Source organism: Pyxicephalus adspersus, chromosome 10 (assembly GCF_032062135.1).
Source record: "Pyxicephalus adspersus chromosome 10, UCB_Pads_2.0, whole genome shotgun sequence".
Classification (NCBI taxonomy): Eukaryota; Metazoa; Chordata; class Amphibia; order Anura; family Pyxicephalidae; genus Pyxicephalus; species Pyxicephalus adspersus.
Window position 1 is genome coordinate 45,380,038 of NC_092867.1, and position 21,421 is coordinate 45,401,458.

General features: G+C 38.4%; 1 protein-coding gene across 2 annotated transcripts in view; it reads left to right on the forward strand.

Moving 5' to 3' along the window:
• The first annotated feature begins 242 nt into the window (after nucleotides 1-242).
• NRG3 (neuregulin 3) overlaps nucleotides 243-21,421 on the forward strand; it is a 432,966-nt gene continuing 411,787 nt past the window's right edge. Inside the window, exon 1 of one of the 2 annotated variants that reach the window (XM_072423133.1) lies at nucleotides 243-1,535. In XM_072423133.1, coding sequence (XP_072279234.1) covers nucleotides 854-1,535 — 682 coding nt within the window. In that variant the 5' untranslated portion in view covers nucleotides 243-853. The remainder of the gene's footprint in view (nucleotides 1,536-21,421) is intronic. The other variant, XM_072423132.1, reaches the window with a different exon arrangement.

A 21,421-nucleotide genomic window follows, 5' to 3' on the forward strand; every position in this document is an offset into this window, starting at 1 on the left:
GACCCTGCCCCGAAGAGCTTACAATTTAGGAGGTGGAGCAGCTCATCACACTTGTCATAGAACACTGCCATTTATCATATCAGCAAGGATAGGAGGGTCTTAAAAAACATTTTCCTAAGGGATTTTCCTGGATCATTTATTTATCTTGTACGCATTAAGAAACTACCATTAGGCATTAGGGGGAGGTGCCTTTCACATTTTCTCTACACCCCCCTTTCTTTTCCCAAAGCCAGGCTGCTTTTTGCTCTGCTCTAAGGATATTGATGCTGCACAGACTCCGATAAATGGATGTGCATACATCCCGGGTGTTAGAAGCTATCCTTCCCCCTATGGCTTATCGTGTGTTAAATGCTTGTGCTGGTGTCTGTACTGCTGCTGGCTGCCTCAGCTCAGACTCTCCTTAGCTCTAGCTCCGGATTGGTCTCTCTCTTAAAGTGCTGGCCAAGGGTTGGTTGCAGGGACTGCTGAATAACAGGTGCATTTTGCTGCTCTGTCGCCTTTGAAAGAAACAGCCGAGGAACGCTGCTGCATCTGTTCCATAGCTAGAGAGAAGCGGAGGAGAGAAGCAGCTCCCGTGTGCAGGAATGTGAACAGACAACAAGGGGGGACACACGGATGGTCGGAAAAAAAAGGAAAAAAAAAGAAGGCTGGTGTATCCGCACAGGGGAGCCAAGTGATGCACGGATGAATATCATGCCTGGATGGATGGCATTTTTCTAGCTGATTCAGCACTAATGGAGGAATATTTGTTGTTAATTATCTGTGACATTTGAATGCTGAGATTGATCTCCCTTCCTTGTGGTGCTGATGATCCAGCTTGCTCATGTATTTTGGGGGGTGAAAGGAATATAGGATGAGTGAAGGGGCTGCCTCCACCTCACCACCTGTACGTCCGGCTGAAGAGGCTGCAGGTGGAAACAGAGAAGAAGAGGATGGGGCACCAAACCCTAGGGAGGTGCGGTGTAGTGACTGCATTGTGTGGAACAGGCAGCAAACGTGGCTATGTGTAGTGCCTCTCCTAATTGGATTCATTGGCTTGGGTCTGAGTTTGATGCTTTTAAAGTGGATCGTAGTGGGTTCCGTGAAGGATTACGTCCCTCCCGATTTAATCGATTCCAAGGGTATCGGCCAGGACCCCATTTTTCTTTCCAAACCGAGCTCTTTTCCAAAAAGTATGGAAACTACAACTACCACCACCACCACAAGGACTCCCAATCAAATTAGTACCCGTTTAACTACTACCACCCGGGCGCCAACTCATTTCCCGGGCGGCAGAGTACCTATCCGGCCAAATTCTAGAACCACAACTGTGCGCCATACAGTTGCCCCTCCTACAATTATCTCCACCACTGTCCCCCTTAGCACGACCACTTTTGCGTCACGCCCAGTTCCAGGGACCCCCAGCACCCAGCCCATGCCCATCTGGCCCAACACGGAATACTCTACCTCTACCTACAAAATTTATCTCCAATCTTCAACACAGTCCCGGTTTCAGGAGTCTACCACTCTGGAAACTACCACTATCCCCAAATATCGTAAGTAGAATATGCCCCAAAATAATAATAATCTACTGCCCTTTCATACTGCTTTGGGTGTGGAATGGGCCGAGGAATTGTCATGAAAAAAATGGAATGTATCAATGGTCCTTGGAAAGAGTTTAACTTTTGCACTGCTGGAGTGCTTCTTTCAACCCCACATGGCAAGCACTTGCAGGTGTCCTTAGCCATTGATGGGTTAACTTTTTCATTTAGGTTACAGTGAAATGACTGCACTGTCACTGCAGATCCACTAAATGTGTTGCCTTAAGTTTGCATTTGTTGAAAATATAAAATGAATATCTACACTTTTTAGTGATGCATGTTCCATTCTGCAGCAAGTCGAAAAAATTCTCAGTGCCCGGGGAGGTGTAAAATCTCTGCAATGAGAAAAAATAGCAGTGATCGGATAATATTGACAAAAAAAAAAAAAAAAAACCTGCACACAGGCAGTATCCTGTTTTTTCCAATTATCAAAAAAAAAAAAAAAAAAACCTGCACACAGGCAGTATCCTGTTTTTTCCAATTATCACTAATAAACCACCAGATATCTTATATAGGTAGAGTTGTTATTTAGCTGGGATTTATTCTTTGATTGTTGCATATTCTATACACACATAAGTATCAGCATCTCTGAAAATGCTGGAACAAGATTCCTTGAATAACTAGAATTATTGCTACTTTTCTAGCCATCCTGTGATTGATGAGAAAACAGGATGGCTGGGAGCATCCAGCAAGGTTACATTTTCATCTATATAGGGATATGCATTTTGATATATTCAGTGTTATATTTTTTTGGTGTTTATTGGCTTATTGTGTTTATTATATCAGCTTCATGTTGGATGAGGCTTGTACTGAGAAATTCTTATAACCTTTCACATGAGAACCCTGCAACCTATGAAGGTTATCTGGGACAAGGACAATGAAGGAAATCCCTATAACCACAGCAGTCCTCCAAATAAGTAAAAAATAGGATTTCTTGTGTCATTATATTTAAAGCGATTTCAGAAAATTCTCTGTATGCCTCCTAGATGTGCATGACAGTGAAAGCTATTGAATATCATTTCATGAAAGGGTAATCCCAGCTGTGTCTCTTGGATGATAATCTGTGATTATTTTGCTAGAGGATCCTGTAATGACATTTATTCATTTGAATGTTTTTTTTTCTTTTTTTGTTTATTTTTCCTTGATTAAATCCATTTGTTCACAAGCCTCAGGATGCATAAACCCATCTGCAGAGAAAATGATACTGAACTGACATGGAAAAAAATGGAAAATTGGGAAAAGCTGTTCGTAAATCAACACAGCAAACAAGGCAATAACTACGGCAGTGGCCAGGAGAGGCATTTTCAGAGGACTTATATGCGGTTATGGTTTAGGGGGTGTTGTAACCGTTGTGATAATCAGTTAATGACAGATAAAATGCAGTATATCTATCTATGTATCTATGCTGTGTGAGTTACATCTGCCTTTCATGTGGCATTTGGCTGGGTATGATTTCATTTCACTTGATTTCTGCCCCAGGGGTGTGTGGATCAGCTCAGTCTGATGCAGGCCACACTTCTAGGAAATGGGTCAGTCAACGTTCTAGTTAACTGTGTATAACACATTAGAACACCGTGTTGTGTTCCCCAGTCATTAAGACATGTGAACGGTGTACGGATCTCATTCAGTCATTCAGGTCATTCTTTTACTGTGCAAATATTTACCTATCAGGTAATTTGTACGATTTATTTATTTATTTATTTCCCCTTGTGTGGAAGAAGAAAAAAAAACATAATGCACGATTTTAGCTTAATGAGCCGTAGCAGGTGCAGCTGTCTTTTTGGTTATTTTATTTAGCTAAAGCAATTTGAGTTGTAATCCTATCACATATTTCTTATTTTCGCACCCTCATTTGGTATCCTATAATAATTCTATGGGTGGACCGTAAATCTGAGGCTCAGCTTCTCCGGATCGCTGTTGTGTGGAGACCAGACAGAATCATGATTAATAAATAATTAATGGATGGCAACACCCTCTGTTGTGCAAGAAAATAAAATGCAAATGGCAGCAGTCAGGATCATGGAGCAACTGCAACATATTAGCAATCTCATTGTGGTCACTGGGAGCTTTCAGGAGGCAGCAGAGAGTTGTTAACACAAGATGAATTTTAAGAAGTGCAGAGAAGGGCAGACTCTTGGTAGAACAGGAGTATTACTGCTAGCCTCAGATGAAACAAAATGCCTTCTCAACAAGAGTGGCTGAAATCTGAATGGAGATGGTTGCTTTTTTCCAACACAGATGGGATGTTCTGATTCATTTAAGCTTTGTCAGAGGAAACGTTTCAACACCAGGACACAAGTTAGGCTGCCTTCACCTAATTGTTAAGTTGCAGCATATGGAGATGTCGATTTTCCAGGCGAACATCTGTATCTATCCCCTGCTCTAATGATGCACAATACAATGGGTGAAAAGCCTATTGTAAAATGTTCTTTATTCCAGCCACTTTGCTGCTTTGTTGCAGCTGCTGTTCAAATAGTAGTTAGAATGGACCCTCGTCTGTCCTGTGACTACAGATAAAAATGACCTGTGTGCTGCCCTTCACATCATGATAGCCAGTACTCCAGGGACTGAGCTAAGCTGCCAGTGATAGTGCTTATGTAGCTCGCATCTCTAATTGTACATTGTAGGTTCTTTATCACTCTTCAGGTTGTGCGTCTTGAATTGAAATGATCAAAAGGGTTCCTGGTGCCTGATGAAAACACAGAGTTGTGTATTTGAACCCACCATCTGAAGTTGCTATAACAAATGATATACGCTAGAGGTTTACCATACCACAAGCAGCATAATAATTCAATATACCATCATAGGGATCAGAATTTGTATTACAAGTAGCAGATTATTTACTAAAACCTGTGTATCCAAGCTGTAATATAAGACCAGACCTTTAAAGATGCTACAACCTGGAACACAGGATAAAGCAGTCTGTTTGTGGTCATTCCAATGTCCCCTATTTGCAGAGTAACTCTTATCTGCATCAGGTCACGTCTTATACAAAATAATATAATCTTCCTTATTTCTGTATGTACACATCCAAAATAAAACATAGTTTGTGATTGCTATTGTGGTTATGTTAAAGAATCATTTTTCTTCTCATCCTAGGAAATATGAAATGAAACAAGAATAAGAGCATGTTGTATTGCATGAACCACCAGGGGTAGTCATCACTCTTTTCAACCAGCTAGTTACCATAGTGGAGTGCTGGCTGTTGGGCCTTAAACAGAATGAAAAATAAAGTAAGTTAGCTCCATTAAAAGGATATTGCATCTCTGATTTACTTTGCAAGACAGCCCTGGGCCAAACATACATTGCTGTAATTAACAGTGGATGTTAGTGCAGATTTTTGACCTATAACAGCATCAAATAAAAGGTATGACAGAATTTAATGTTATATAAGATACATTTTTATAAAACCATTTTTTAGGATGGTCACATCACAGACAGTTTAACTGAGAAAATGCAAAGATTTCTAAATGTGTATCCAAAGGTTATTGAAGCATAACCATTTTAAATTGGAAGACCCTGATCCCACAAGGCTTGTAGTTTTCATCACAGCATAGATTGGAAGGGCAGACTGTGCTTCAGCTGAGACATTTATGCTTTACAACATGTCTGCTGAAGAAGAAAAAGCCTTACCTGCCATGTTTGTCAAGGTACAGAGGTTGAAGGAGAAGCCTAGGGGGGACGTGGAACACTTTGCATGCGAAGGCCCTTAAGGAGAAGAAAAAGCCTTACCTGCCATGTTTGTCAAGGTACAGAGGTTGAAGGAGAAGCCTAGGGGGGACGTGGAACACTTTGCATGCGAAGGCCCTTAAGGAGAACACCAACAGTGTTAGGAGGCGAATCTTCTTAGGTTTTACTAAGAATATTGCAGAAAGATAAGATGACATCTCTGTTTTGCTGTAATGTGAAAATATGCTGCATGTACTATTACAATAAAGCAGCTTTCCAGAAAATGTTCAATGTTGCAGTATGGACAGCATTAGATAGCTAAAAAGGTGTTTAGAGTGTGCTTGTCAATTATAGACAGCACACCATTGATTGGACAAATGTAATATTGATGAGCAGGCACAAAGCTTAAAGTATTGTTCTGCTTTAAAAACAAAATAAAATTGAGTTTTTGGAACATCCTTAGACTACACTAAAGTATGCAAATAAGTCCTATTACCTTCTCTTTCCATGTGTCCTGACAGCTCCTATCAGTGACTCATGTCAATGGAAATGTTATCATGTTGGCATTGAACCTGTCTCTATTCTGTAGTATACAGTGTAAAATTACTCTTTTGAAGGCCAAAACCAACAGCAAGGAAGACATTGGGGATTCTTTCTAAATGTGCATTCTGTTTTCTACAATTCACTGTTTATATTACCTTTTTACCCTGAGGAAATTTTGATATTGTGTTCCACCCCTGTAGAACCCCTGCTAAAACCAATTTATTGGGATCAGTAGGAGAAAAAGCCTCCTACATTGGTGACCAGTGGAAAGAAAGCCCCTTTTCTGGTTGCGGCTAGCATACCATGTTTATAGATAACTTAAATGATCATAAGTGTCATGCATCTGGCCCTTTTGCATGGCTTTGGTCCAATAAATATGCAGACCTAATCCAATTCGAGGTTAGCGGGCTACAGTTTAAGGAACCTCTAGCAGGCTCTGGAAGAAGCCTGGTTGAGAATTGCTGGTTTAGATGAATAACATATAATGAAGATAGGCATTGCATTGATAAATTCTTTGAGGAGCTTGCTTTATTCCAAAATCTCTTGATCTTTCTATAGGGTCATTACATGAGCCCTGTGCTATACAGAACATCACACATGACTCATAAAATTGGGCACAGTCCATCAAACATGTATATGAAATATATATTTGCTTGCCTTCTTCATCCCACAATACAAACTGCAGACAGGCTAGATTAAATGACGTTAACATAGGCCTTGACTATTGAGAACATTTAAAATACATGAAAATGCAAAGATAAAACTTTAGATTTGCAAAGTTGCATGGTGACCCTGAATTTTAATAAAAGAGCTACACTGTGGAACAAAGCAAGCAAGATAGTGTCTTTTGGCTAAACACACCTCTATAATGCTTCTAATGGTGCAACGAGCAATTTTGAAATGAAGTTTCAACTTGGCCAAGTAAGCCATTTTCTTTTAAATTTTGCCAACTAATAACTTTTTTTTCTTGAAACAAGTTTAATCCTAAGAACCACATTATTAGATGATGTAATTAGTTACAAAGTCAAAGATTGTGAGGACATTCATTGTTTTACTGAGGTGAATAAAGGCAGCAGTAGATTTGCCATTCAGAAATTAGACTTTACCAGCCTTGTCTCACAAACTACTGAATGGCATGATTTATTCCTAGAAGAAAACATGTCTTAAAATGTTACAGAAGATATTTTATGCTTAGCTTGACTTCAGGTTGTACATGGCTGTCAATGTATGTATGTTTTAGGATTCCTGAAATGAAAAAAGATCTAGTATGTATGTCAAGAAAGACTATGGGGCCCATTAAATACTCTAGAAGTGAGGATGGCAGCTGGGAGCAACATTTTAAAAGAGAACTGAAATACAATTAAAAATTCAGTAAGGCCTGACTTACTTTAAATGTTAAGAAATTGAAAGCAAGTTAAATAGAATATCAAGATCAGTAATTTGTCCATAGCGGAAGCTAACATGGCTTGATGATAATGGTGGAACATGGATAAAGCAGTTTATCCTAAAAACAATAGAGCAAAAAAAATCTTATTCATGCATATTTACATATTGATATATTTGTAGAATAAAGCTAACCCAACCTGAGCTCAACCTTTTTAATATTTATGCATATTTGCATTTTGCTGAATGATACTGATAGTATTGTATTTATTTATTACACGTATTGCATGCATACATCCACAACTCCAATGCCAATTCACTCTAGTTGGAAGATGCACAGAATGTAGCAGGTGGATGCGTTATGGTGGTTTGTCATCATACTACTACTTTATATAGACCTCTATTTATGGAAATTTAGAATGCTGAGCTCTTTTACCTTTGCAGATCACAGCATTATAATATTGTACTGTTATTAGTACATCTTCCATAAACATAAAACTGTGCTCCCCCAGCTATCAATCTAGGCAGCCTCAATCGTATGATCCCTGGCTAACAATCATTGGAGAAGAAATTTTACTGTTTTTATTTCACAGAATCAAAATGGCCGCCTCAATTACATAGATCATTACAAATGATAAATTAAAGTTTTTAATCTAGTAAGACATGTTGATACAATTATTTGCAGTAACCTTTCATGTGTATAAACTGCACTATTTTTGTTTAACATTGCAAAGCACGTTGTATGGGGTACCACTCGTTGCAGTGCACCACAGATCCATTGGCAAGGTAGGGATGGAATGCCATTAAAAGTGATGGTGTACCTACATTAGAACAAGACATCTGTAATATGGCTGCAATTGACAATCAATAAACTTTTCGTTATGTTGTGACAAAGATGTCATTTATTTTGATGCAGCTTGTTTCTCTAATCACCAATAGAATAAGAATGATGGGAATTTATAAGGAACTCTACTACAACATAATATCAAATACAATGCTAAATATATTTTATCCAGTCCATTGTATTGCATTCAAGGAGCCTTGGAAAGCTTGTTTTATCCTATGTCTTAGGCTTATATTAAATGCACACCAAGAAAAGCAGTGTTAGGAGATGCTCTTCTGGCCTACAATCCCGGGTGGTGTCCCAACGCAGTAACGCGCGCTCCACTTATTCCCTTAGTGGCGGTGCTTGCAGCAGCAGAGAAGTTCAAGGAATTAGTGCTCTGCGGCTTGCAGCATACTTATTTCCCTTTAGCTGTGTTTTCCCTCTCCGCATCCCCTGCACTGAGACTGCACATTTGAAGGGGATTTGGAGCTGTGCTGCAGCTGATTAACAGAATGGTTCCTGGTCAATCCCATGCTGCCATTGGCTGCTGGGTCCTTATAGCCTCTCTACTCTCAGATTCCGGTGCTTGTTGTAGCGTTTAGCTGGGCTAATCTGTGATGATAATCCCTCTGTACCTCGTTTGGTGGGCTGATCACCCGTGTATGACTTTGGCTTTGTAATCTGGATTTGCCTGGTAGTTTTTGTACTGCTTTATCTGTGGGCCCCTGGTCCTCTGCCAGCCCATTCCTGACACCATTCCTTGCGCATTAGGTCCGGAGGGCAACCGTGTGCTGGGAGACGCAACCAGGGCTTGCTAATGGTAAAGACTGCGGCATTAGATTGGGGGACTGGTGTCTGGTAAATACTGGTGCTGACCAGGGCCTTACAAACAGAAAATAAACCTTTGAAAAGAATATAGGGTGGCACAACCTACCCATTCAGTACTTCAGTGACATCCAGCCTTGGGGGTGAATTTACAAAGACTGATGAACAGATTTTCTCTCCTAGCTTTTGGCATTGATATGAGGTTCAGTGATGTCTGCTCATTAAAGAATAAAGAAATGTGGTTATAATACCATATACATCTTAGTGATCTTATCTTGTTGTGCACCAGTCTACTCCCATTTATGGGAATGCTTCCCAGACGTACCCACTTCATGCCTCTTGCTGATGAAAAAGTAATGAGCTGTTCTGGATGTTCGATTCTGGTGATCTTTAGGTGCTTCCTGGAATCTGTCTGCAGAGGAGACTGGAGAACTCCTTTTAGACCTCAGCATTTCAGACCTTATGCAATGAATTGGTCTCTAAATTCCCATTGTCCTACTGTGACTAAGTACATTTTACTACTAACCACACACAGTTTTAACCACATACCACAGCCTGCTAGAAAGGCTATAAAAACATAACCATTATTAAAGTTTACAGGCACACTAAGCCAACAAATTAATGCATGTGAATGTACCACCTTGTTATCTGGGTACTTTGAAAAAATTTCAGTTTAACTACAAAAACATAAAATTCAGAGACAGCACCTAGTGAAAACTCACTCCACACTCACACATCCACTGGCAAAACTGATCAGAATGAATGGCACCACATTGTATAAAAGCAAGTTTCAAAAACATGTTCTTGCAACACAATAATGGGAATGGGGCCTAAGACTGGGCGGTTGTACATGAATTTAAATGAATGGACTGCCTTGTAAATACTATACATCAGATGTTGTGTTCCCTACTTTGGACACATAGCTGTACTAAACATTGATGCAGAGTACTATACAATAGATGCCAGGTAGTGCTGAGTACTACACATCTATGCAGGGCAATTGTGACCATATTACATTGGATGCAGGGCAGTGCTGCGTATAATAAATCAGATGCAGGGCTATGCTTAGCATTACATATTGGATGCAGAACCGTGCTGAGTACTACACATCTATGTAGGGCTATAGTGAGCATATTACATTGGATGCAGGGCGGTGCTGCGTATAATAAATCAGATGCAGGGCTATGCTTAGCATGACATGTTGGATGCAGAACCGTGCTGAGTACTACACATCTATGTAGGGCTATAGTGAGCATATTACATTGGATGCAGGGCGGTGCTGCGTATAATAAATCAGATGCAGGGCTTTGCTTAGCATTACATGTTGGATGCTGAACAGGGCTGGGCACTACACATCAAATGCAGGACAGTGCTAAGTATAATAATTTTGATTTAGATCAGTACAGGGCTATGCAGAGGCACAAGTTATAGAGCACAAAAATGCATCACTATGAAGTCTGTGCCCACTGGATTTTCTAATAAAACTGCTACTATAAAGGATTTAAGGAATACAGAAATACACATAAATGTAAACTGTATATGTGCCCAATTCATCAATGGCAAAGTATTGTATGCAATCATATCCATTCATAATACTCTTTTGCCTATCTTGCTGCAACAGTGTGAAATCTAGTTGTTATTGGATACACTTTGCAAATGTTTTTTTTTTTTTTTTGTGTTTATACCTGTGAGCTGACTTTATCTAGAAACAATCTAACTGTGCATAGATATGTTATTGATTCACGACTATAGGGAAATAAGAAAAAGGGTAAAATAAAATGTTCTTTAGGAATTCTTAGTGCTGTAAACTGATGAAAAGTGACATCTGGCTGCTGGGGAAAACTGCAGTGTGCACATTGTCATTGCTTTATACAACCCTTAATGTTGTATTCAAAGTCTGATCACCTTCTGTATTGAGTGGTAAAGTCACATTTGATGGGATAATATGAGATTCACCTAATTCAGAGTAAATCAATTTGCTCATCTCTAGCAAAAGGTTTAAATTGGATAGCACAGGCAAGTTGACATGATAAGGCAAATACGCAGAAAAGGGTGCATTGAAAGAACATTATCACCAATATTTAGGGCAAATATCTTCCAAATGAAAAAAAAGCTTTTCAGCTCAAAAATTGTTGTATAACCAGCAACATTATCTTGTTCCAAGAATATTCTTTCTAATCTATAAGTGTAAAAAAAAAACAGTTGGGTTTAACTATATTTATCATTTACATAATTTGGGGCATGGCTGGGGTATCCTTTGCCTACATGCTATAAAAGTTCACTCTTTCCCATCCCAGATTGTTGGCAGGTATATCAATGTGACATTTTCCCTTACTATCACAATCAAGTTTTACTGTTCTCTGCATATGTCCGAGGGCAGGGAGATTATTAAGAAATGGAGCTGAAAGCTTGGCTACTGCCTTTGACTACAAAAAGTTGAAAATTGCATATCAATAGAAACACTTTAAAAGCAAACTGTGAAATCACATCCTGATGACTAACCTTGATGTCTAGTGCCTAATGTCTAGTGTCTAATGCCTAATTCCTAACCTTAACCCCCCTAAACCCCTTTTAGTAGGTAACCCCAACACTTTTCTACCTGGTGCCCAACCTTAATGCCTACCTCTTTGGTGCTTAACTCCAACCATGGGCAAACCTATCAAGGACTTAACCCCTAACACTTACCGTTCAGGTAGGAAAGTCTAACAGGTTAGAGGATTTGACAGGGTATGTCCAATGTTCCTTTAGCTACTTCTATTTCAACACATTCTGGGGTCCCTACCTCTTTCTCAAGCCTATTTGGCACACGCACATGGAACTGTTTTTTTTCCATAATTTATTATATTATAACCATATTGGTGGCAGGTCAACCAGAAGATCTCTACAAACGCTACTGATGGCCATGGATTAAATTATTGGATTTTGAGGCTTGTCCTAAAGTTCTACTCTACATTGTGCTTGCAAATGCAAAGCTGACTTTTTTATTTCCTTCAATAAATGTACATTTAGTAATACACCTTCTTTTTCCTTATATGCACACAAATATAGAGGTGAATAGGGCAGTAATTTTCATTTCTCCAATAAAACATTGTATTGAGATGTGAATGTATAGTGCATTATATTTACCAGTGCATTGGAACTGTTCATCACAATTCCTTGTGGTGTAATTTTTTTAATTTAATTTATTTATAGATATTATGGATACTTCACTGGGTTTATAGAACATTCCCACCCATCCCAACGTTAAAGCATTTAATGATCTGATGTCACTACTGCTATCATAAGGGACAGCTTGGTCAAAGGCCAGTTAACCTACTAGTATGATTTTCAGCTGGAAAGACCAAGTATTGGCAATACCTAAAGCTTACATTACACAATAGGGAATATTGTTAGTAATATAAGAAAAAAATCACCTTGTTTTTAGTTGAAGCAGCTTAGTGTAAGGGGTTAATCATCTCTCTCTCTCTCTTTTCAAATGAATCCATGAATGTATTTCTGTGCTGTGTTTATTGTGACCCATGCGTACGTCTCTTCAAACTAGTATGTGACCGATTTCACTCATCCTGACTCGGTATCAAATTCATTTCACAAACGACGGCTCTAGAAAATACAATTACCAAAGATACACAATGAGAAAAACATACATTCAGAATGTGAATTGCGCCCTGCGCATCTAGTGTGGGAGGACTGAAATTCATCTGCAGAGATTTGTATTTTAATCAGGAGCGTTAGATAGAATCAGACCATGAAGACAATATGGAAATGTGATGAAAATTGTCGATATGGTGGATTATACTTAGAACACTGGGCTGAGACATCTTGCAGACTAGGAAGGTGTAATGTGGAATGGAAGATGTGCTGTGAGATGAATGAAAAGTGTTATCTCTCTTCTGCTTTGCTTGCTACAGATCTCTGCAGTATCTCCACAGGACACACCTCCGGTGCAGTGCAGACTGGGAGCAGCTGTTTGAATAAATGTGTCATGAATATGGGCATCATACTTTACATTCACATATGAATGTACTCTACGCTCTATTTAACCTTATTAACACATTATGAAGCATTCCAAAAGGCTGATCCTCACTACTCATAAATATCACTTCGTTTGCTGTAGCTGATGAGCAGACGCAGCCATAGAAATGAGATCTAACTGCGGTTTTTATTTTCTTTACCTTCTGTTCTTTTTTAGTTTAAGACAGCCTATATTAAAGCGGAAAAGGAAAAGTCTTTCAACTCTGCAGCCCACAAAGTTATTTAAAGAAATACCAAAATAAATATCAAAAGAAAGTTATACCTCAGCTTTAAGACAATTTTTGGAGGTCCCAGTGATGTATTAAGTACTCTGCAGGATCACATGACTGCTGCCAATCATAAGTTTCTAATTATATCTCCGAAACCATCCATCATGTCCTTACTCCCTTAATAAAAACACAAAAGGCAATATTGTGAAGAGGGCAAGGCCGCACACAGCTTTATCTTCAAACCAAACTTGTTTCTAAACCAGTAACCAAAACTTTGTGCGAGTCACACTAATACTGTGAGCCCCCAATATATCACTTTATAAACTTGTCAAAGGACCCATCTTCACCATTAGTTCCAAACAGGTGTTCAATCAGTCCACATTCTCATAGGGCTTAAAGCCTAAGGCTACGTTCAGATTGGAAATGAGGTTTCAGCACAGTTACCACTTCCTCACTCTAGTAAACTGCTATTGAAGAATCAGCACTGCTTTGCTAGCAGTCAAGCAGCTGCCAAGGTGCCAGCCAGCTGGAACCGTGCAAGTTTGTTTGCACCTGCCTCTGGTCTGAACCTGCCCTAACTAATGTCAACTGGCCAGATACAAACATACCAATAAAGCTGTGAGAACCTGTAAAAAAGTGAATATGACGAGGGTGGAGATGAGAAACACCAATGGAGAACTAAAGAAGATGGAAAGGCAGTCAAGGCTTGCTGGTAGGCTCCATAAAGGTTAGTAATCCTACCTACCCTTCCTTATCAACAGTTTGTTGTCGGCACAGCAGTGAACCATATGAAAACCACCAGTTAACCCCAATGGGATTAACAAACTGTAACAGAGAAGGCGGTGCCAGCCTCCTAGCTTCTTTATCTGACCTAAGTCCAGGGGTGTAGTCGTAAAAAATGAAGAGGGAGCATGGTATTCTTTGAAATGTGTCCCCCAGGCCAGAGACGCAGACCCCCAAAGAATTTCTTTGCAAAATAAAAGTGGGCACGCTTGCGCATTCCCAAAAAAAGTGAGGGAATGTTTCCACCCATGCCCGCCCCACAGCACCTCTGCCTAAGTCTTCAAAATGGAAAAAAGGACAGGAGGGATATGCAAATCCTTTAGCAGTTTGGACAGATCAGTTTTTCTTGAGTGTGCTTCTGATTTGCATTTGGCTGTTTTCCCATGGTTTGACTTTAAGAAAAAATTACAGCATTGCCTTTTGTCTATTTTTTAGTGGGGCATGTTCAGCTTCAAAACACATGTTATATATAACCTGATCGGCTGTCCTCTTCTGCTCATCAATGAGAGTTGCATTGAATCAGCAGGTGGTGGTGCTGAGCAGAATTTGTAAATGTTTCCTTGTACATATTTCAAAATCTATTAACACTAGACTGGGGTTGTCATTGCCTTGTTAAGATGTTTAAATATTATTGGCTCCATCTGTGAGAGTGGGATGCCAGTACATGGACATTTGGGAAGCAAGCCAAGTATTACAAGTGATCAGGGGGAGGATTAGTTCCCTGGACACCCTTATGGCAGATTTAAAGAACGTGTAGACTAAAAATTGCTAAGAATGTGGAGACAAATGTAGACACCAGCAGCGAAACTTCATTGTAGTTGCTAGCAAACACTGATTGTGGACACAAAGTTGTTATCCTCACAGCAGCATTTGAAGAGATTAAAGGTTAGAGAGCTGTGATGCAGGGATGCTGGTAAGCACTGGATGGATGTAAAGAATGGAGAGAATAAGTGCATCTACAGTCTTGTATTTTACCAGCATGCTTCATTTTTTTTTCTGTATGAATTTCGTAAAAAGGAACTCCAGATACATATATAGCCTAATGTTTATTAAAATGACTTTCTTACAAATAAAGTGCTTTATAATACAGGTAACACAGCAATTGGAAATGTGTCCTTATTTTACTGCCTGACCACTAAGTCACAATATTTCACTCTACTCATTTCTGCCTTTAAATACGGCACATACTTACCATGGTATTATTCCAATATGCTTATGCATTGTCAAAACATTTATTTCCATTCAGAGCTGTATTCATTTTTTTTTTTTGCCAAATCTTGTATTGATGAAGAGAAAGTTGGACCAATGCATAAAGTCTTCTGTAACACATCTCAAAGACTCTCAATAGGGTAAGGTCTGGATTCTTTGGTGGTTAATCCATGTGTGAATATTATGGCTCAGGCTCCATGAACCACTCCACAGTTTGAGCCTGTTGAATCCTGGCTTTGCGGTTTTGAAATATGCTTTTGCCATCTGGGAAGAAAAAGCCATTGATGGAAAAACCTGGCAGATCAGTATATTTAGGTAGTAAGTTGAGCTACTGAAGCAACCCCAGATCATAACACTGCTCCCACCGGCATGGGGGAAATTTTGGCCAAGCTATGTATGTAGTATAGCATAATCTAATACTTAAACAGCAGACTAAAGATTAAAAGCTTTAAACCCCGTTTTTCAGCAAACTAAAAAAAGAAAGGTACATTTTTCTCTATGTTTCAGTTCATAGTACAAACTAAAGCCTGTATAAAACAAGGTCATTCTTCTGTACGTTGTAGACATCCACTAGGAACTACACACAATTACATTCTTTCCAGCCATGGTCTTTGATAGTTATCATTATTTTTATTCTACTTGGATTCTTCTCTAGGAAAAGTAAGAAAACTAACTGCACTTTGGTCTTGCCTCTGTTTTCAACAGGTATATGTTAGTTTTATTTATTCTTTATCCAGCCTGCTGTGAAAAATAGCAGTGGTTGGAGAAATGAGAAGACTATTAACAAAGCTTACTCGGAGGTATGGACTCTTGAGGACTCAAGATTGTTGAAAGACCAGGGTATAACAATGTCAAGGCCATATCTTTACAGAAATAGCATATTTGTGCTTGGCAGACCTAGTTGTTTAGAGTATTCCTACATAGCTTTGTAGGCAAGACACCTTAAATAAAAAGCCTTCCTCATCCACACCGGCATAAACAACCCTCCTTCATGTTCTTTTTACTGGGGTTTTGGTACTGTGGCACCATATAGATGGCCCCCACCAGCCATCATTACACCGACAGAGCAGCAGTGCTCAGACCACACAAATTGATAAGAAACTGTGAAGTGTTAATTATGACCAAACTAACTGCACTTTGGTCTTGCCTCTGTTTTCAACAGGTATATGTTAGTTTTATTTATTCTTTATCCAGCCTACTGTGAAAAATAGCAGTGGTTGGAGAAATAGACCACACAAATTGATAAGATACTGTGAAGTGGTAATTATGACGGGGCACGTGCTTTAGAAGAATCATTGGCTGGAGACACACCTACAAATCAATGCATCACATTTGTGCTCTATACAACCACCTTAAATTCATTAGTGCTACATTTAATAATTTTTTTGACAAGATCCATTTTAAAAAAAGAAAAGACGGGAAAAACTATAGGACAACAAAGACTATAAGATGTCTGTCACTAAAGCGCCAAAATATAGAATACTATAAGCAGTGGCACACACTAAGTTCCAAAAAGCTGCAGGGCCTTAACCACCATGAGAAAAGTCATTGGCCTGTTTTTGCTCTATAGTACCAGAAATAAGGTATGTCTCCTTTTCCTTGGTTACTAGATGGAATGGAATGAGATACACAGGCATGTTTTACTTACAAATATCTCTGAGAGACTGTCAAAGTGATCCCATCATTAGGAACTACAATAATAGGCTTTCCACCATGAAGACAAGACAGAGAGATGTCAAAGACACAAACATGTTTTCATGCAATTTACTGTTGGCAAAAACATGTACCTAATAAACCTAAAGTCTAACAGTACAAACATTTTTTCTTTCCCTGTGTTGTAAAAAATAGAAGTACTTGCTGGCACACTTCAGGTGGTAACAATATATTCTGTGCAGAGAAAGATACATTGTATACAACTGTTGCCAACTTCCATAAATTGCTTAAAGCAGGGAAAGCTATACTCTAAAGGCAGCATTATTGTAAATCTATTGCACTTGCCTAGTCTGAAGAAGCAGGGAAGCTGCATAAATAAATATTAATGGGTAACAAGTGCTGATGGACATTACTTTGTTATAAGGAGGTGTTATTTTATCAGCAGACAATTGTAGTTTACTTCTGATAACCACTGGCTGCATCATCCTCGTTTCTCCGGATTGTTTTATGGTTACTGATCAGTGAAGGCAGATTATGAAAATCCATATGAATTGGCAAATGGCTTTTTAACAAAGGGAAACTTTATTTCCATTGAAATTTTTACCAAGTATACAGATTCTCTCATTTTCAGCTGAAAATCCAGTTTCCAGTTTATATTTAAGTGTACATTTTGGTCTTGGGTTTGCTAATATTGATAGTTATCATGTAGCCAGTGCCATACTGCTAATAAAGACAAAAACCCAATAAATTTTACACAATAAGCATTGTTATCACATGGCTTTTAAATTTGGAAGACTGAAATGGTTTCAGAAACAAAGCAATACAGTTGCATTTAGACAACATAAGTGAAAGCTTAATGTAACTCATATTCCAGGGCTCCTATTGGAGATTTGAGGAGCTGAAAACCATGTCATGATGGGTGCCCAGCATCATGATGTTGCACTCACATTATGAGATTAAAATTATTAAGAATGAAACTATAATGGTTTTGGGTGCAATTTAACCAATTTTGGCTTTTTTTCTATATCTTTGTTAAAAATATTAATTTATGGCAAACTATTCACAAAGCATTAAGGATTAAGAAAGGAGCGGACATATGATAAAGGGATCTCTGGCTTGCAGCCTCTCATAAAAACCTTGGATGGAGACATCAAACTGCTCAGGGATGCTTATTACAATGAATAGTGACTAGATCCGGTGTGTTTTGGGGAATCTGCCAGGACAATGTTTTTTAAAGCATAGGATAATTGCCAATAGTGCCATTACAAGCAGTTATAGTAAAGGGCCGTAGAATCCAAAGCCTAATGGCCACACTTTAAATCAGCTTCCTCCAGTGTTTGGCAGCAATCACTAGTGACATCTGCAAAGCCCTAAAAATTCCATGCTGATTAAAAGCAGAAACTAAATGTTTGCTTTTATTGGCTCAAATTGCTATATTGGAGGCGGTGTTCTAACTGGATAATGCACTCTGGAAAATAATATGGCATTAATTGGTGAGGCTCACATAGGAAAGCTGAATTCTTACTAAAAAATATAACTTAGATTGGTGTTATACTGGTGATCATGCTGGTGGATTGCAACTGATATTACTATTCTAAATATGAAACAGGGGCAAAGATCATTTTTGAGCATACTGTAAGTGTCTGCAAAAACATGAACATTATACAGTGGATAATAGACAAAAAAAAAGTTTTGCCACCATTCATTGGTTTGTAAATGTTCTGTATTGGGTGAAGGATTTATTTACCAACCCACAAGTGCAACAATGTAGCTGCACATTATTTATGGTGCTGCATCTTTGCTGCTTTTTTTTATAGTTTGACACAAAATAACCTAAGAACAGTCTTGAATTATACTTTCCTTTAGTACATATTTTCAATAATTGCATTATAATTATCATGTGCGACAAATAGTGCAATAACCCAGTGTACTAGGAGGCTCAGCAAACATCTTTAGAACTGTCCTTTATCAAAGGCCATTCCACTTCAATATGTAATTTGTTAAACAAATTGGGAGCCACTGTGATGCTTACATTATCAAACACATTCATAGGCTTTTAACATAGCGGAAGGAATGCTTGAATTTTCCATCATCTCTCATGTCTGGAAAACAGATAAGAGGTGGAACAAATTCTGACAACACAAATATTCATAATAAATCAATAGACTTTCTGAGTTCTGTTTCTTCCCCACTAATTGGAATTGTTAGATTAAATGTAATTGATTATTTGGCTATTTTTATTGTTATTTTTAATGTTTAGATTTTTCATGGCAACAATGGCTCAGTGGGTGAAAATTCTGCTAGTACTGTATTCGTGCTGTTTCATACTATTATAATGACTCTAATTGTAGTGTTGATAGAGTGTAGCATTGAGTCCTGAAGGGATCACAGCGAATATAGTTTTTTTTGGTGAGTTTTAGCTGCTTATGGTATAATAAAGACATATATACAATACTTAGAAAGACAAAAGGCGATATATTTCCATATCCATTCGTTATACCTTCCTTGCATTGTTAAACTGTCCAGGTTCAGAACTTATGCTTATGCTTAGTCATTTGAGAGAACGTCACCATCCTAGCTTAATCAATTACATCACAAGCAAGCTAAAGTGGAACTTTGTTACATTGTTACACACCTGTAACATGGCTTTGTTACCCGTTGACTCTGCTCTCCAGGTAAATGTATTACCCCATCCAAAAGCTGATCATGCTGCTTTCCAAAGGTGGCTGTGCTGTTTCTCTATAGATAAAGTGGGGGTGAGTGGGCTTTGCTATCACAAGGCAGAAGCTATGTTCCTGCCCCATTCACAAGGTAAAAATAGGTAAAAAAAAATCTAACACAGCCATCACATCTAAACACTGTTAAGCATCAGTATTTTTATTTTTATTCTTGGATTTAGATGCGGGAACCAAAGTCTCTGTGGTTTCTAACCAAAGGATAAAATCAGTGGGTCTGATTTATTAAAGGTCTCCAAGACTGGAGTGGATACACTTTCATCAATGAAGCTGGGTAATCCAGCAAACCTGGAATAGATCTGGTCCAGGATTGAAAACATTTGCTAACAAATAGCAAATTATTTTTAAGAAATTGATTCCAGGTTTGCTGGATAACCCAACTTCACTCTGGAAAGTTTATGCTCTTCAGCCTTGTAGAGCTTTCTTAAATCAGGCCCAACAGGATCTCTAAATCGCATACTAAACTTCTTCACTATTGCTGGCAAGGCGGTTTTGGCAAAGTTGAATTTGATGTACAAATCCTATATTTGCATATGCGGACTATGGATTCATGGAAAATTGCATGGATTTTTTAAAATTTCAGAGTAAACTCCTCTCCCTCCAGCAACACGATTGCCTTAATTTGTTTAAGCTCTCTAAGTCTGGGTAGAAAGAACCATGGACAAACCTAGAGGATCTAGTAAACCTGGAATGAATCTGGTTCAGGACTGAAAGTATTTGCCCAATAATAGCAAAAGATTTGGAAAAAAATGAATTCCAAGTTTGCTGGATCACTGGGGTTCTCCCATGATAACTTCTCCAGTCTTGGAGAGCTTTATTAAATCAGGCCTAAACCAGGCTATGTACCAAAGATTTTCAAATAACTAAAAATCTTGTCGAGCCTGTTTTTGCAAACTTTCACAAAAATGTTAATATTGCAAACATTTTTAAGAAAATAAATGTCTCAGCTCATACTGTATTAACTATCTTATAAAAATCAACAAGATTCTTAGGGCTCATCCTTTGGAGTCAGACCTGGGAAATGCTAGATTTAGCTCTTTAATAGTGATCACTGGTCCAGTGTCAGAGAGATTTGCCATATTTTCCAAAGAAATAAATGGATACTTTGGATAGTTTTGACTATAGCAACCACTCTGTTATTTATAACTTCTAGAGATACAGACAATTTATTGTCTAATTCTGTGGTACCTCAAAAGAATTTCTTTTACAACAGCTCTGCAGTTTTTACAGACATTTGAAAGAGTACAAAAGAAAGTACAGTTCAATGAAATAACCTTTGATAAAACAAACCATAAAACATAGGGCTATCCAGCGTTTTATCTAATCAGTTTAGTGATGACTAAATATTTCTTAGGTACCACAATGACAAAAAAACTTGTGAAAAGAATGTTCTTTGTGCTAAGATTAACACTGCTACATAGGCTTTTTGGTACAAAACTTTGACCCATAATGATGTGACTAGTGCTGTAACCCATATGAATCAGCTTTTATTTGGCCTTTATGTGTGAATTCCTTTTGATAATGGGTTACAGTACTTTTTAAATTTTACATGCATTGTTGAAATGAAAACCTATACAGGGAGAAATATGTAGACTGCCAATGATTTCTTCTGCCATTGCTTGCTTTGGGCACAGACCTAGAAAACAGTATACAGTTTAGGTGCATCCTTGACTGCTTGCTTGTTCCAGGACAAAAACTAGAAAATATTGATGCCAAAGACAACCATGCAGCAAGTATTCTTAGCCATGAGTCAGAAATGGCACTTCCATATTTCCTCAGTGTAGATTTTCCTTAAATGTGTAAAAGACCACATCAAAATGGAGTATGTAGGATTTCCACAACCTACGTCAATATAGGCTGTTGTGTGAATATGATCAATTTAAATGAGACATTCTTACAAGAGCAGATATTGAGAGTGTAGCAAAATTCACTGAAGGGCTTGTAGTGAATCATTCTGAATATCCTCTAATTTGT